The sequence below is a fragment of the Oncorhynchus mykiss genome, chromosome 1 (genome assembly GCF_057628025.1).
Source record: "Oncorhynchus mykiss isolate SJ-2025 chromosome 1, ASM5762802v1, whole genome shotgun sequence".
In the NCBI taxonomy this organism is placed as follows: Eukaryota; Metazoa; Chordata; class Actinopteri; order Salmoniformes; family Salmonidae; genus Oncorhynchus; species Oncorhynchus mykiss.
The window spans coordinates 42648136-42664687 of NC_143022.1; the positions used below are offsets into that span (position 1 = coordinate 42648136).

Here is a 16552-nt window from a genome sequence, read left to right on the forward strand (position 1 = left end):
AGTTGAGGCCTGGGGTTAGTGGATAGTTAGTTCAAATGTTGTTGACAGAGCATTGAACATCTACTAAGGACTATCCAAATAGTTGTACTAAACAATATTTTAGGGTATAAGATGCCTTTGTGACATAAATATAAATATGGGAATATTTCAGTGTTTTTTTTTTTTTTTTTTTTTACAGTTCTCCTCTAGTATTCATTCTTATTTTCCTGTATTTCCTGTCTGTTTCCAGAGCATGCTGAAAGATGATGAATTCTTCAAAGAGATCTCTAACTCTCCCAACCCCAGCGTAACAGATGACGATTCCAACATTTGAGGCCAGCGCCATGGGACTAGCCGACCAGGATTGAAATACTATTTGGAATCATTTAAAATACTTCAGCTGTGCTTGATTGAGCTTGCCTTTTGGGATGGAATGCATAAAAGTGGCACTCCAGGCAGGCTAAAGCAAACACTCAAAAGTATTCCTGAACCCAGGTGTGCCACTAGCACACACCGACTCCACCGTACCCTCCAACTCTCCGTACCCCCCAACAAGTTTCCGTAACTCCCAACAAGCACCAGATCTCCTTTTAGTATTTTTGGCATAAAACATTTTTAAAGAAATTAAAAAGTCCATGTCTGTTGTCATGTGAACTGATACGCTGTTGTTTAAGGTGCTGTCAAAGCTAAAATACCCCCTATGCAGGATTAACAATTCAACTCGCCCCTGTCTACCCAATAGCAGGTCAGTTATCAATCCTCATTAATCCCTACAGATCTGATAGATCCTTCTCTGCCTTACCTCTGAGCTAGTCTACATCAAGGGACTGTTCCTCAAGCTCAACAGTAAGGGCCTTACAGTAAAGTGGGCTATCCCCGAAGTAGAGTGCCTACGCTCCCTCACCCTGAACCTTATAAACCCGGCGTCTTCTCAGGATTGTCCGGGCCAGAGTGTCAACCTCAGCACACTGAACGGGTCGCCCTCCTCTGGGTTGGCTTTTAGCCGAGAGACACCCCTTCCTACGACTCCTACCAATGCACTCAGTACCTATAGTTCGGGTCCCATGTTCCTTTATACCAGCAACTCGGGTTTCCTATGGAATGATTAACCAAGAGAATTAGCTAGAGATCCTCAAATAATCAAGCATATTTCATAAACCTAGAGTAAAACGACATGCAGTTGTATGACTGATGACACAGGGTTTTAGAACAATAAAGTGAGTTTATTAAAAATTCCCCAATCAATCACAAATAATTTATAAGCAAACATTTACTGTAAATTGAATTGATAGACAACCTTCAGCACCCTTAACTAAATCCCTATTGGGGTGTTCCAATAAAATGTTTTGTCTGTTACAATTTTATGAGAAGCACATTATTTAATAACAAGAAAAAGCTTATACAACTCTCTCAACAGTTTTTTTTCTCTTTTTTCTTTTTCTCACCTAAATTGCATGTCAATCCGCTTCACCCCTAAACGTTCTAACCTGGAGAGTTCCAGATCAAGCTAACATCCTTAAACTTCTTTTTTTTTCACATTACCATTCCCCACTTGGCACCATATTAATCCCCCTCCAACTTAACTAATTACTCCCATTGCCTCTTAAATATCCAAAAATGTAAACATTTAATCATTACATTTCAACATTATAGCCTTCCATTAACAATCTCCAACAGGCCCTAAGGCCTTGTTCCTCTAAACTAAACAAACATAGTCTATATGCATCATACCTTAAAGCAAACATCACATTAACTATTTTACTGGATTACTTAAATCACACATTGTTAACCCTCTTACTAAATGGTTCTAATCACCCTTTAATCACCTCTGCCACTATACATTTCTCCATGCTTTCAAAATGTAACATTTAACCTTTAATCATCAATTAATTTATTTTACTTATTTTATTTTCCTTAGTCAATGTCAATTCTCTCAATATTCATTCTTCTCTCTCTTGTGTGTGTGTGTGTGTACGAAACTTCTTGAGTGTGCTCAAATGTTTTTCTAAAATGTCAGACAACTGGGCCTTAGCCAACTACTATTGACAGTACAAGTCCATATTAACTGTCCTATTTGGAGAGGAATTATTTCAGAGCAATATACCACCATAATTTGCCTACCAGCTGGATACTGGAGACGTTTGTACTCATTGTTTTTATACTAGCCAACTTTCTGTGGAATTTAAATATTAAAGTGAGCCATATCAATATCTGATAAACCCTTTTTTTTACATTAAGATGTAATGTAGGGCTTTTGCAAAGTCTAATGTCATTTTAAAGAATATGTTTGGCTTTTTAACAGTCACTGTCGGAGGATGAAAAACATGCTGTGCAGTTTTGCCCAAGTTAAATGAATTCCCCAAGACAGCTGCTATGGTTTACAAAGAAAACCAGACTATTTCAGCTGCAACTTCTTTATTCTTTCAGCACATCTCACAATATCCTAGACACTCCCAGTAATGGTGTTTATTTGAATGCATTTGCACCTATAATGTACAGTTCAAAGCACATCATTCCCTTTTAAAGTGTCATTGCATGTTATTGAAGCCTTTCTAGTTGCCAAAATGTTGTACACCTGCTAACGGAATATGGATTTCTTGTTTATTATAATTTGTACTGCGATAACTATTCATAAATATTGCCAGATAGCATAGTTATTTTGAGAATACCGTAGCTAGCCTGGGTGCCAGTCTGTTTCTGCTCTCCTGCCAACTCCTTTATGGAATTGGATTGGCAAGAGAACAGAAAGTGACGAACTCAGGCTGTTGTAGCATGTTGAAAGAGTTGAGCGATAAAGCAATGACACTGTTATGCATCACCCTAACCACATGAGGATAAAGTTTGTACTGTGTACTGGTTGAGTTTTTACCCATTTCTAGGGTCAATAAATTCATTGAAACTGTCTAATTTCTCAAGTAGAATTGGATATTTAGAACATATAGCATATAGGTTTGTTTTGCAATTCAGATTCATTACCATTTAAAAGCCTTTACCTCTCCATGTTTGTAGAGACTCTTATTTTTGTTAACACCAAGCCAATAAAGGGATACATGACAGTCACAGACCATTTGTACAGTAGTTGCCCAACTTGAACAACTTTGTATGCTGTTTCCTACTCTGTGTGCACTTTAAGATAAAGGTTTGACAAGCCACTATTTGCAGAATGATGACCAGATAAAACACATTTACACAGATATTAAAAGCAAAATAGAGGGTCAGGACAAGAGCATTGCAGCTTCCTCGGTTCTGTTCAGGCAGAAGTAGAGTAGGCTGCTGTGTGCCATGTTCTTTATGTAAAACTACCTCATTCACAGCTGGCTGCTGTTGATGTCGTCTGGACAATGTATTTTGTGTGGCAATCACCTTGATCCTCCATCCTGATATAGTGGTCCTGAGCTAAACTAGGGATATAACCTCAACTCTAATGAAGAACAATGACTGGACAGGTTTCATTGAAGGAGAAAAATAACACTGAACTCATCTAAGGGTCTTTTAAATTTTGTGAAGGGTTTTAGTATTTTCCATTGTCTCTAATGGGGAAACTCTTTCAATAGCGCTAGACTAAAAAGTTTGCTCTATGTTCAATTTGAGGTTTCAGTCGAAGATGTCTGCCAACATGGGCCTGGGAAGCTCTCAGGAGCTGACTGAGGAGATGCAGAGGGGCGTCCAGTCTGAGGTCTTCTCCAGGGCATCTCTTCATACAGCCTGCCAGCTGAGGACCTTCCTTTCTGTAAGTGCAGATCGTAATGTACAAGTTATATTTTAAAAAATTGTAAACATTGCTGGAATATTGTACTTGAGATGTGGTGTTTTCTTTGAATATTTGTGGTGCATTTTGTCTAATATAAATTCAGATAATGCTAATTGGTTATTCACTGTGTCTGGGTGTGTTTTATGTATTTTGTACAGCGCACGTGCACAGAGTAGAATGATCTGTGGTTGCTGCATTGCATGGCGTGCTATCCATGCTGTTCACCAATCAGGTACATTTGTGAAATGATTAGTATATTGTGCATTGTAATTTTCATGTATTCCTGTTGTAAACTATTTTTGGTAACTATGGTTTCCCCAGTCAACAAGCGCCAAACCAGCGTGTGCGCGTGCAGAGTAGAATGATCTGTGGAGGCTGCATTGCATGACGTGCTATCCATGTTGTTTCCCTATTAGATAATACACTTGTGACTGGTGCTACATGCTGGAGTCCTTGTCAATATTATTCATAACACAATGGAAGAAGAGTACTGTTACACAGTACATTAAGAAAAATTGATTTATTTGTATTTTATTTAACCTTTATTTAACTAGGCAAGTCAGTTAAGAACAAATTCTTCTTTACAATGAGTATTTGGAACTTTTGTGGTAGTGGAAGAAGTTTAACTTTTTAAACTTAAGCCAAGCAGTTAAATATTGTCAAAGTGACATTTAGTAAAATAATTGGTCTTATTATTTTGATAGTGGGGCACATACAGTGCCTTGCGAAAGTATTCGGCCCCCTTGAACTTTGCGACCTTTTGCCACATTTCAGGCTTCAAACATAGATATAAAACTGTATTTGTGAAGAATCAACAACAAGTGGGACACAATCATGAAGTGGAACGACATTTATTGGATATTTCAAACTTTTTTAACAAATCAAAAACTGAAAAATTGGGCGTGCAAAATTATTCAGCCCCCTTAAGTTAATACTTTGTAGCGCCACCTTTTGCTGCGATTACAGCTGTAAGTCGCTTGGGGTGTGTCTCTATCAGTTTTGCACATCGAGAGACTGACATTTTTTCCCATTCCTCCTTGCAAAACAGCTCGAGCTCAGTGAGGTTGGATGGAGAGCATTTGTGAACAGCAGTTTTCAGTTCTTTCCACAGATTCTCGATTGGATTCAGGTCTGGACTTTGACTTGGCCATTCTAACACCTGGATATGTTTATTTTTTAACCATTCCATTGTAGATTTTGCTTTATGTTTTGGATCATTGTCTTGTTGGAAGACAAATCTCCGTCCCAGTCTCAGGTCTTTTGCAGACTCCATCAGGTTTTCTTCCAGAATGGTCCTGTATTTGGCTCCATCCATCCATCTTCCCATCAATTTTAACCATCTTCCCTGTCCCTGCTGAAGAAAAGCTGGCCCAAACCATGATGCTGCCACCACCATGTTTGACAGTGGGGACGGTGTGTTCAGCTGTGTTGCTTTTACGCCAAACATAACGTTTTGCATTGTTGCCAAAAAGTTACATTTTGGTTTAATCTGACCAGAGCACCTTCTTCCACATGTTTGGTGTGTCTCCCAGGTGGCTTGTGGCAAACTTTAAACGACACCTTTTATGGATATCTTTAAGAAATGGCTTTCTTCTTGCCACTCTTCCATAAAGGCCAGATTTGTGCAATATACAACTGATTGTTGTCCTATGGACAGAGTCTCCCACCTCAGCTGTAGATCTCTGCAGTTCATCCAGCGTGATCATGGGCCTCTTGGCTGCATCTCTGATCAGTCTTCTCCTTGTATGAGCTGAAAGTTTAGAGGGACGGCCAGGTCTTGGTAGATTTGCAGTGGTCTGATACTCCTTCCATTTCAATATTATCGCTTGCACAGTGCTCCTTGGGATGTTTAAAGCTTGGGAAATCTTTTTGTATCCAAATCCGGCTTTAAACTTCTTCACAACAGTATCTCGGACCTGCCTGGTGTGTTCCTTGTTCTTCATGATGCTCTCTGCGCTTTTAACGGACCTCTGAGACTATCACAGTGCAGGTGCATTTATACGGAGACTTGATTACACGCAGGTGGATTGTATTTATCATCATTAGTCATTTAGGTCAACATTGGATCATTCAGAGATCCTCACTGAACTTCTGGAGAGAGTTTGCTGCACTGAAAGTAAAGGGGCTGAATAATTTTGCACGCCCAATTTTTCAGTTTTTGATTTGTTAAAAAAGTTTGAAATATCCAATAAATGTCGTTCCACTTCATGATTGTGTCCCACTTGTTGTTGATTCTCAACAAAAAAATACAGTTTTATATCTTTATGTTTGAAGCCTGAAATGTGGCAAAAGGTCGCAAAGTTCAAGGGGGCCGAATACTTTCGCAAGGCACTGTATTTCATTACAAATAACTACTCTGACTAGCCTACTACACTTTTATACACCTCTCCTACTAGAATACCACAGTATATTCAAACTGTAACAAAAGAGCACAGTTCCATGGTAGTTATTCAACAGTGGGTAGTTAGCTAAATTAGTTGATGTGGTTACTAAAACAGCTGTACCTCCTGATTGGTGTTAGATATTTATGTTCTTATTTCAGATGGAATAGCAGAGAAGTAGACCAAGGTGTCATAACCACGAAGTTTGTCTAGCTTGATGGGAAAGTGGTCAAAATGGCAGGTGTTTGTAAAAGTTGATACAAAAAGTTGTTGATGTGGTTACTAAAACAGCTGAATCGTTTGATCCTATGAATATATTTGTGCTCCTATTTCAGATTTGAATAGCAGAGAAGTAGACATGTCATATCCTCTAACTTTTTGTCTAACTTGTTGGGAAAGTGGTCAAAGTAGCTGATTTGTGTCAAAAGTTACATTGTTTACACTGAATGTTGGAAGTCATGATGTCACAATGGGCCCTTTAGATTGTTTAGGAAATCCCATTAAAGTGGATGGAGGACAACAAGTGTAATAGTATAAAAGCTATCCAAAAAGTTAAATGGAAGCACACTATTCCAGATCAGTCTTTACGTTTGAATGGCGTTTATAGCTTAAACGGTGTAAGAGGTGTAGCGTGCAGAAGAAGAAGAATAAGAACTATGACGAAGATTTAAAGTTGGGACTTTTGCGTCAAGTCACAACTAATAGTGGGCAAATATTATACAATCCAGGTATATAAAGCTCTTAGAGACTTACCCCAAAACACTCACAGCTGTAATCGCTGCTAACGGTGATTGTCACGAATATTACCAAAGGTGACTCCCCTTCTTGTTCGGGTGGCGCTCGTCGTCGCCGGTCTACTAGCTGCCACCGATCCTTTGTTCTGTGTTCGTTTGGTTTTGTCTGTTTTGGTTTTGTTTTGTCTGTTCCTTGTTTGGTTTTGTCTGTCTGGTTTTGTTTTGTCTGTTCCTTGTTTGGTTGTTAGGGTGGGGTTATTGAAGTTCGTTCAGCCCGCTTCTGTTTGTGCGGGCTTGTTATTCTGTATGTGTTTGAGTGGTTAAGTGTTTTCATTTGGGTTTCTCGCTGTCCTTTTATTTTTCACGATAGGTTACATTTGTTCTGTAGTATTACCTGGTTTGGTATACTATTTTTGTACCTGTGATTTATTCTGGACATTAAAGTGTGTTTTTCCTGCATCCTTTGCTCTCTGCGCCTGACTCCACACCTATTCACTCATTGAGCGTTAGTGATTCTAACATGTATTGACTCAAGAGAGTTGAATACTTATCTAATGAAGATATATTCACTTTTATTTTTCATTTTTTTCTATAATTTTTCAACCACTTCGAGATTAGAGTATTGTGTGTGGATCGTTGCCAAAAAGGGATAATTCAATAATTTTAATCACACTTTGTAACGTGTGTAAACAAAATGTGTAAAAGGTCAAGGGGTGTGAATACTTTCGGGAAGGCACTGTAATTATTTTATGCAAATGATGGATATGATAAGTGGTGTATTTGAGTTATAAAAAAAGGAAAACTTAATGACAAGATGTAGAGATTTGACATCAGTGAGAAGAGCGAAAATCTATTCTCTAAAATAAATGGAATATAAAATGAGACAGGAATCTATTTCCCATTTATTTTATTTTCATAACGATTGCAGAATAAATTCCTCATGTTTTCTGGCCATGATGGATTCATATTTCCGAAGTATCCATACAACAAATGACCATACTCATCTCTCATTTCATTGGGCCTATAGTAGCCTAGTAAATAGATAAGCTATGTAGTATTTCAAATGTTGCTGTATGATATTCCATAGGCAGCACAGTTTATAATAGGCCTATAACCTACAGTTGAATTAGACAGGTGAACATGCAGACCATTTATCTTATACTTTGAAGTATGAATTCTACTACTGTATGTTGTCACGCCCTGACCTTAGAGATCCTTATTTATTCTCTATGTTTGGTTAGGTCAGGGTGTGACTCGGGTGGGAGAATCTGTTTTCTATTTCTTTGTTGTTTGTGCCTAGTGTGGTTCCCAATCAGAGGCAGCTGTTTATCGTTGTCTCTGATTGGGGATGATATATATGTTATTTTCTGTTTAGTCTCTGTTACCTGACAGAACTGTTCGCTTTCGTTTTGTTACTTTGTTCAAGTGTTTTTTGATAATAAAAAAAATCATGAACACTTTTCACGCTGCGCTTTGGTCCACTCCTTCCGACGACAGGCGTTACATATGTAGCCTACTGTAATTTCATTATATATATATTTGTATCCTAGACGATATTTCAGAATTCGCGGGCAGTCGAGCATATTTAGGTTGGGGGAAAGTCAATGAGAAATATTGTTGAATTGAAACGTTCTGCTGACAGGTCCACAACAATGTGTCATTATTTTCGCTTTCAGGAGCTGTCAGAGTCCTTTGCCAAATACAGCATAAGTTACTGCTAAATATCAAAACATTCTGCCCACACTTCTACAAAATATAATTTATCTTTCTTTTAGAAACTGCCGTGACCTAATTCCAATAGTTCCAATTTATACAGCAAATAAAGGGCTTATTGTCACCATAAATGGTGCATGAAGGGCGTTTTCCAGGCAGTTAGAATGCTTGTTCATGCAGTCAGTGTTAGGATGGGTTGGATTTATAAACGGAAAACATCCGTATGTATGGAGTGCGCCAAGTTTATAAATATCAATATATTTAGACATACATATTCTTTTCAGAAATGGCACACGCAGATATTTAGTGACAACGTAATATGCTAGTTAAAAATACATACTATCAAAGGAGTGCAGAAAGGATAAATAAATATGGCATGGTTCACAGGGAATCAAACAATGTCCTCACATCAAACAGCAATTCATTTGTAAAAGGAGAGAAGACCAGTTCTGTCATTTCATATATGCAAGATAAAAAAATATATATTTTTAAACATAATCTACAGGGTTTCAAACATTTATCAAACAAACTAACTCACCTTTGTTGATTTCATGACGAGCAAAAGTCTAACTTATCTCCACAGTCTCTGAAGGTACGCTGGATGTTTTCCAAGTCGATTGCACAGGTGAAAAAAGGAAAACATTTGTGCATATCCACATCTCCACTTGCTGTGATCTTCAAAAACTTGTCACGTATGAAGTACTTTGCCCTGGTGACACTTGGATCCTCCCCTTGTACTGGTGTTGTATGTTCATGCGAAGTGTAGTGTGCAAACTCTGGAAAATAATCCTCTATTTTAGATTTCCCCGCCAACACCTTCTCTGCTAGCAGGTCCTGTTTGTTCAAAAAGAGGAGGACAGGACGGTCCATTGTCCGCATTCTGCGCCAGAGGTTCTCTAAGTTGTTTAGTGCCTCCTGCAGTTGGTTGGTCTGATTGTCTCCCTGACACACCATATCATAGCTGCTGCTGTCCACCACTAAAATATAGGCCGACTGGTCACAAAACACTCTCCTTATGGATCTCCATCCACCTCTGCCATTGAACAAATAAAAAACGTATTCTCCTACTCTGAAATATGTCTCAAAAATGCCTGAAGCTTTTTTGTGTTGCATGTATTGCATTAATTTCTCCTCCGCAGTTAATTCTGTGTCCAACAATCGCATCTGATTGAATATTGTGCTTTTCCCTGAGTCACAATCTCCTAGTAGTAGGAGCCTGTGAGATTTATGGTATTGCTGTTTATCTTTTTTAAGCTGTTTCTCAATCCTTTTGTTTGCTTCTCTCCGTGCCTTCTCCTCTTCTTCTCCACATTTGCCTTTGGTCTTATTACCAATGCCAAAACAAGCCATCTTCCTAAAAAAAAAAAAAATACAATAAAAGGAGGTAAAGTAATAAGTAGCCTTGTCTGAGCCAGAAAGGCCCATAGGGCAGGAGCCTATTTCTGTAGTGTGAGGCAGCTTGATGTACAAGTACACCCAGGACAGGATGCTAGTCTATTGCAGGGCCTTCCTCCTAATCCATTTAATGAGTGCCAAACAGGGAGGCAATGAAAAGGAGGGGAAATGGTACATTAATTATGCTAATTGCTAGACTGATCCAAGAAAAAAACACCTTCCTCAATATTTGTGAAAGGTTTAAAAGAAAAACTCCACCACAACCAGATGGGTAAAACAAATGGAATATCACAGCAGATGAATCAGACCTAGCTCTAGTCCAGGGCGCCGTTCGGCTGCGTACTCTCACGAACAGAGGCAATGTTGTTGTGGTTGTCGTGGCGCAATGTTCCAAAGCTAATTTTGACCAACCTTCTTCCGAGTGTTTTGATGTAGCCTTACCACGTAATTCTGGTTTAGTCACGCTTTTATTTTCACTTCTTGTCAAGTTTGATTTTTGGATTAGTCTCAAAGCAGTAATTGTTTTAGAATATGAATCGAGACAAATATGGTCCAAAGTAGCCTGGAAACTAGTCTTGTTTAGCTACTATAACATTCAACTCCTTCCTCTCTGAGTCATGTGTGTTTCGCAAGGAGTACCTAGGTCCAAAGTTCTTACTTTCTCTGTAGTAGGATGTCCCTTGGGGGTATCCTCACCTATGTAGGACGTGCGAGGGTTAGGTTAATAAACATGCCGGAGCTAGAACCTGGTTGTCGCGCGTCCTCATTTTAGATCATACTACATGGTGTCAAAGTGGTTTTAAAATACACATAAACGTGAAGGACGTACCAAGTAAATCATACATTCAGGCTGTTTCAAATCAGGGAGGGCACAGTGTTGGAGATAAAAACAGCGCGTATCATTATTTTGCTAGCTAACGAGCAAGGAGTAAATTACTGCTAAGCAACATGTTGCAAGAGGAAGAAGCTGGCCGGATTTCAGGGTTTGCGACTCCAAGTTCAACGGGCTCTGGCGCAAACACGGACAGGCCCTGTGGCTAGTGCTGACGGATTTCGCATTCGTCCCCCGGATAATTTTGTTTGTATGGACATTAAAAACGGGCCGAAATGGATCAGGCGCTTTGAAAGGTACAGGGTAGCATCAGGCTTAAACGTGAAAAATGAGGCATTTCGAGTTAATACACAGATCTACTCTATGGGTGATGAAGCCGAGGATATGTTAAATGCTTCAACGTTGACCGAGGAAGAGAAACTTAACTACAGTGCCGTTAAAGACTGTTTTGAAACGCATTTTGTAGGGAGACACAACATTATTTTTGAGAGATCTAGGTTTAATATGCGCTAACAGGAGCAGGGTGAAACCACCGACAGTTTTATCACAACCTTTCACAAACTAGCAGAACATTGTCAGTTTGGCGCGCTCAAGGAAGAGCTGATCCGAGATCGGATTGTAGTCGGAATAAGAAATATATCACTTTCTGAAAAGTTAGTTGGATTCCCAATTTACCTTGTCCAAAGCTGTAAACCAGGTTAGGCAGAGTGAGACAGTAAAAAGACAGCAGACGATACTGTGAGACAGCAGCTCCTCGCAGAACGAAGAGAGTGAGGAAATACATGCATTTTCAGAGCTAAAAAAACGGAGGGGAACACAGAACAGAGACCGACGTGGAGAAAACAATCACAGACAGCACCAGTAGCTAGTTCAAGTGTCGCAAATGTGGGAAATCCCCTTTCCACAGATGGAAAGATTGCCCAGCAAAGGATGCGGAATGCAGGAAATGTCACAGGAGAGGATACTTTTCAGCTGTCTGTCGATTAAAGCAAATGCATGAGGTCTCAGAGGAGGTACAGCAGGACAGCATCTTTCTGGGAGAAGTAAAGGAAAACAATGCTGGCTGGCATTCAGACATTAAACTCAATGTGGAGGTTGTGTCATTTAAACTAGACACTGGGGCAGCAGTGACAGCTATCCCAACTAGGCTGTATAGCTATAGCTGGCCCTTAGCGCTCTACAAACAAATAACTGTACGGCCCAGTAATAAGATTTTACCAGTGGTAGGGCACTTGGTGATTAAACTGGAGAGTAAAGACAAAAGTGCCATCCAGCCTGTCTTCGTCATTGACTCTCTAGCCAGACCGTTGCTGGGGCTGCCAGCAATTGAAGCATTGCAACTCATTGAGAGTGTGAGCGAATTAGAGGACCCAGTTAAGGTTTTTAAAAAGAAATTCCCAAAAGTGTTTTCTGGTCTAGGAAGGATAGAAGGTGACTACAAAATCTGCCTGAAAGAGGATGCTATCCCCTATGCCCTTACCACCCCCCGCTGGGTGCCTATCCCCTTATTGGCCAGAGTAAAGGAAGAGTTGGGGAGGATAGAAGAAATTGGGGTGGTGTCTAAAATAGAAAGTCCCACAGACTGGTGTGCAGGGATGGTAGCGGTCCCAAACGCCAATGGGGAAATAAGGATCTGTGTGGACATGACTAAATTGAATGAGACACATCTTACCATCAGTGGAGCAGTCACTGGCTCAGTTGGATGGCTCACAAGTCTTCACAAAGCTGGATGCCCGCTCAGGTTTCTGGCAGATACCGCTGTCATCAGAGTAGGACACTCAAAACATTTATAACACCGTTTGGCCGTTACGGTTTTAATGTTTTGCCATTTGGAATCGCTTCTGGCCCTGAGCATTTCCAAAGACGCATGTCCCAGCTGTTGGATGGGCTGAGTGGCGTCATAGTCCACGCGGAAGGGACAGAGCAGAACATGATGCAAGGCTCACAGCAGTTCTGAACCGACTCCAGGAGACTGGCCTGACACTCAATGAAAAATGAACTTTTGCACAATCAGAGGTCTTGTTCTTGGGACACAAAATCAGTGCAGCTGGAATAGAGCCAGACCCAGAGAAGATCAGCGCCATCACAGATATGCCCAGACCCCAGAATGTGGCTGAAGTCAGGACCTTCTTAGGCATGGCCACATATGTGGGTAAGTTCCTCCCACAGTTCTCAGATACAACCAAACCTCAGAGACTTACTAGCCAAAGAGAATGACTGGTTATAGGGTCACATGCAACAGGTAGCGTTTGACAAAATCAAAGGAGATCTGGCCTCACAGAGAGTGCTGGCCCAGTACCGTCCCCACGCTAAGACAAAAGTATCAGCAGATGCATCATCCTTTGGGCTAGGGGCGGTCCTCACACAGATGCAGGACAACATGGAGTGGCATCTAATAGCTTACATCTCCCGAAGCTTATCCGACACAGAGCAAAGATATGCTCAAGTGGAGAAGGAGGCGTTGGCTATCACATGGGCATGTGAAAGGCTCAGCCAATACCTTATTGGCCTGCAGTTTACAGACTGACCATAAACCGCTGTTGGCTCTGTTAGGGACAAAAGCACTGGACGACTTGCCTCCCAGAGTTCTGCGCTTCCGCCTCAGATTACTGAGATTACAAAATGGGGTATGTGCCAGGGAAGGCACTGATCACAGTAGATGAACTCTCCAGGGCCCCAATTAAACGTCCATTATCAGAGGAGGAGCAATGGCTAGAGGGTAAGGTACAGGTGTCCATTGATGCAATAAGGGACAGTCTACCTGCATCTCAGACCAAACTGCAGCAGATTGCAGAGGAGCAACAACGAGACCACATCTGCCAACAGATAGTGCAAAAAGGGATGGCCCAGGCAGGAGGAACTGCCTCAGCTGCTGAAGCCCCATTGGGTGCACCAAAGTGACTTCCACTGTAATGGAGACCTTCTCATGAAAGGACAACGGATAGTTATCCCAGAGACTCTACAACAAGAAATGCTAGACAGAGTGCATGATGGACACATGGGGATAACCAAATGCAGACTGAGGGCAGGAGGCTGCGTTCCCCATTGCCTGTCTCGCCGGCTCAGCTTAAACACTGAGGGCCTAACAGGAAGGCCTTCGCTGAGAGGGACAAACGGCTGAAACAAACGCAAACTGGAGACTTTAATCGGAGACACCGTGCTAAGGAGAGGCCAGAGTTGACCTTGTGTGGATTACAAATTCAAAGACACCAGCAATAGTGCTGAGGAAAGCGGATACCCCATGCTTCTATGTGGTTGACATAGGCTCAGAAGAGGTACAAAGGAACAAAACACACCTCAGAGCTCTTCCAGATCTACCAGCCACACAGACTGAGGCCACAGAAAATGCACGAAAAGAGGGTGAAGGAGAGAGAATGCTCACAGAGCCACAAGCGCACCCAAAAAGAGAGACAATGCTACGTGAAGGGAAAACATACTGTTGGGGACCATACCCAGCAAAAAAGAGACTACCTAAGTTAATGTTCATACTGTGTGATTTAATGCTTTCATACTGTTTCAGGATGGGAAGTAGCATGTTAGAGAATAATACTGGTTTCCAAATTACATTTCAGTTATGCTTCAGTGGTTATGCATGTTGAGTTCTTGTTCATGGGAGAGGGGAAGATGTAGTAGGATGTACCTTGGGGGTATCCGTACCTATGTAGGACATGCGAGGGTTAGGTTAATAAACAGGCTGGAGCTAGAACCTGGTTGTCGCGCGTCCTTATTTTAGATCATACTACAGCTCTATTGTGAATGTAGTATAGGCTACCCATATTCAGTCTGGCTGACACGCGACCCACATGACTACACAGCAAGCATAGACAGGCCTACATGAGTAATGCCTCGATCACAGTGACAGTGCTTTGCATTTTGGTACACTAGAAGTACGTTTATTTCTAATGGAATGCTGTGTTTGCCTTGCAGCGTTGCATTGGAGAGGCAGTTTCAGTGCGTTCTGTGTGATGCATTGTGACGACCCTCCCACTCTGTCTGCCATATTCTGTCTTTGTTCTTGATGCCGGTGGGCGGAGTTGGGAGGGTCATCAGCTACATGGGAAACACCTGGGCCCGGTGTGTCCCAGGATAAATACACCACTTCCCCATTCATGGAAGAGACTCTCTCCTTTATAGATTTTGTTGTGTTTCTTGGTGTTGTTTTGGTTGTTTGCTTTAGCATCTTTCAACACCCTGCATTATCACATTCATGCATGCAAAACACTCACTTACATTACTGATTACACACACCATTGTATATTATACTTAGTTACTTATTTAATAAATATATATTTTGTTACTCCTTATCTCCACGTTGTCTCCCTTTTGTTACGGGCTTTGAGCCGGTTCGTGACATGCATAAATTTGATTTTTCCAACGTTTGTGTCAAACTGTATGTGTAGACGGCTTGACAGAAATGTAAGCAGAAAGTGAATGTTGAACTTGTGTTGCACACATATCCAGATGATGCTGCTTACCAATTTGCACAATACATCTGTCAGTGTGATCGAGGCATAAGGCTATTCACACACACACACACTGCTTTGGACTGGGCATTCAACCAGGCCAGTTTGCTTCAGAATTAGGCCTACACCACATAACCTTTCTTTAGACTGCACTGGAACATAAAAGGACACATCTGATACTCAGGGCATGCATGTGTAGGATATAAAACTATGGACTTGTGTTGTAAAGTCTGAGTTAACAAACATGTTTCAGAAGAGTAAGGACAGTTTAACTCCCTGTCTGATTTCAACAGCACTACAGTAGTGACTCATAGATACTGCTCATGTTAATAAATCATTCATCAAAGTGTCATTTGTTTATAAGCCATGTCATGAAGTGTAAATTAAGCATATGTGTGTGGTATGTGGTAAACACAAGCTTAGGAGATATTATAAGTTTTGTTCTATGAGATTATCTTTATCAGCTAATGTCAATTTTTAAGAATTTATATAATAAAAAACAGAAATCACAAAGGATTCATAATAAAGGATTCATAAAGGTCATGTTAACTGACTGCTATTATCTCATAGAACAAAACATATAAAACCCTATTCTTAAATTCCCACATTCATTCTCCATTCATTTTTCCCATAAGGATGGCTGAACGAACCAGAGGTAACTTATTTCTGGGTTTTAGGACTACAAGCTGGCATGCTCAATTAACAGTCAGCTAGGATACTTAATTGCTTAGCAATGCTACTCAAATGTTTTCCTCTCATTTATTAAACATCTTTAGAAATGCAATGGCCTTATTCAAAATAGCCCATGTTTTGGTCCTTAAATGTAAGTAGGCCGACTGTCACGCCCTGATCTGTTTCATCTGTCCTTGTGCTTGTCTCCACCCCCCTACAGGTGTCGCCCATCTTCCCCATTATCCCCTGGGTACTTATACCTGTGTTCTCTGTTTGTCTAGTCAACCAGTGTTTTGTCTCAGCTCCTGCTTTTCCCCCCAGTCTCTCAGCAGGGGTTCAAACTGTAGAACCCAGTTCCTAAATTTGAATATAAAAATAGATTTTATCAAACAAAAACTATGCTACATTGTATCTCTGGGGCCCTCAGGATAACAAATCCGAGCAAGATTACTGAATGTAAGTACATTATTTACCTTCAGCGGTGAATGTATCAAACCAGGTGCCGTGATACATTTTTTTTGTGCACTCTCTTCAAACAATAGCATGGTGGCCTCCCGGGTGGCGCAGTGGTCTAGGGCACTGCAGCGCTAGCTGTGCCACCAGAGACTCTGGGTTCGCGCCCAGGCTCTGTC

General features: G+C 40.9%; 2 protein-coding genes across 8 annotated transcripts in view; one reads left to right on the top strand and one right to left on the bottom strand.

Annotated features, from left to right (window-relative positions):
• LOC110522805 (liprin-beta-1) overlaps window positions 1-3043 on the top strand; it is a 74736-nt gene extending 71693 nt beyond the window's left edge. For all 6 annotated transcript variants that reach the window (XM_021601257.3, XM_021601258.3, XM_090230828.1 and 3 more), the window contains one exon: window positions 230-3043. In XM_021601257.3, the coding sequence (XP_021456932.3) occupies window positions 230-313 (84 nt within the window). In that variant the 3' untranslated portion in view covers window positions 314-3043. The remainder of the gene's footprint in view (window positions 1-229) is intronic.
• Window positions 1182-11593, bottom strand: LOC110522807 (guanine nucleotide-binding protein G(s) subunit alpha). 2 transcript variants are annotated; one of them, XM_021601261.3, is made up of 3 exons: window positions 11461-11593; window positions 9097-9912; window positions 1182-3707 (listed from the first exon to the last, which is right to left on the bottom strand). In XM_021601261.3, the coding sequence occupies exon 2, from the start codon at window positions 9906-9908 to the stop codon at window positions 9108-9110; it is 801 nt and encodes a 266-aa protein (XP_021456936.3). In that variant the 5' UTR covers window positions 9909-9912; window positions 11461-11593; the 3' UTR covers window positions 1182-3707; window positions 9097-9107. The 2 variants fall into 2 exon arrangements, with proteins under 2 accessions (XP_021456936.3, XP_036833381.2); XM_036977486.2 differs by having other exon boundaries at window positions 9097-11557.
• Between the last annotated feature and the right edge of the window lie 4959 nt (window positions 11594-16552).

Coding starts and splice junctions, on each gene's coding strand:
- LOC110522807 (XM_036977486.2), bottom strand. CDS start 9,983: ATGGGCCTTTCTGGCTCAGACAAGGCTACTTATTACTTTACCTCCTTT.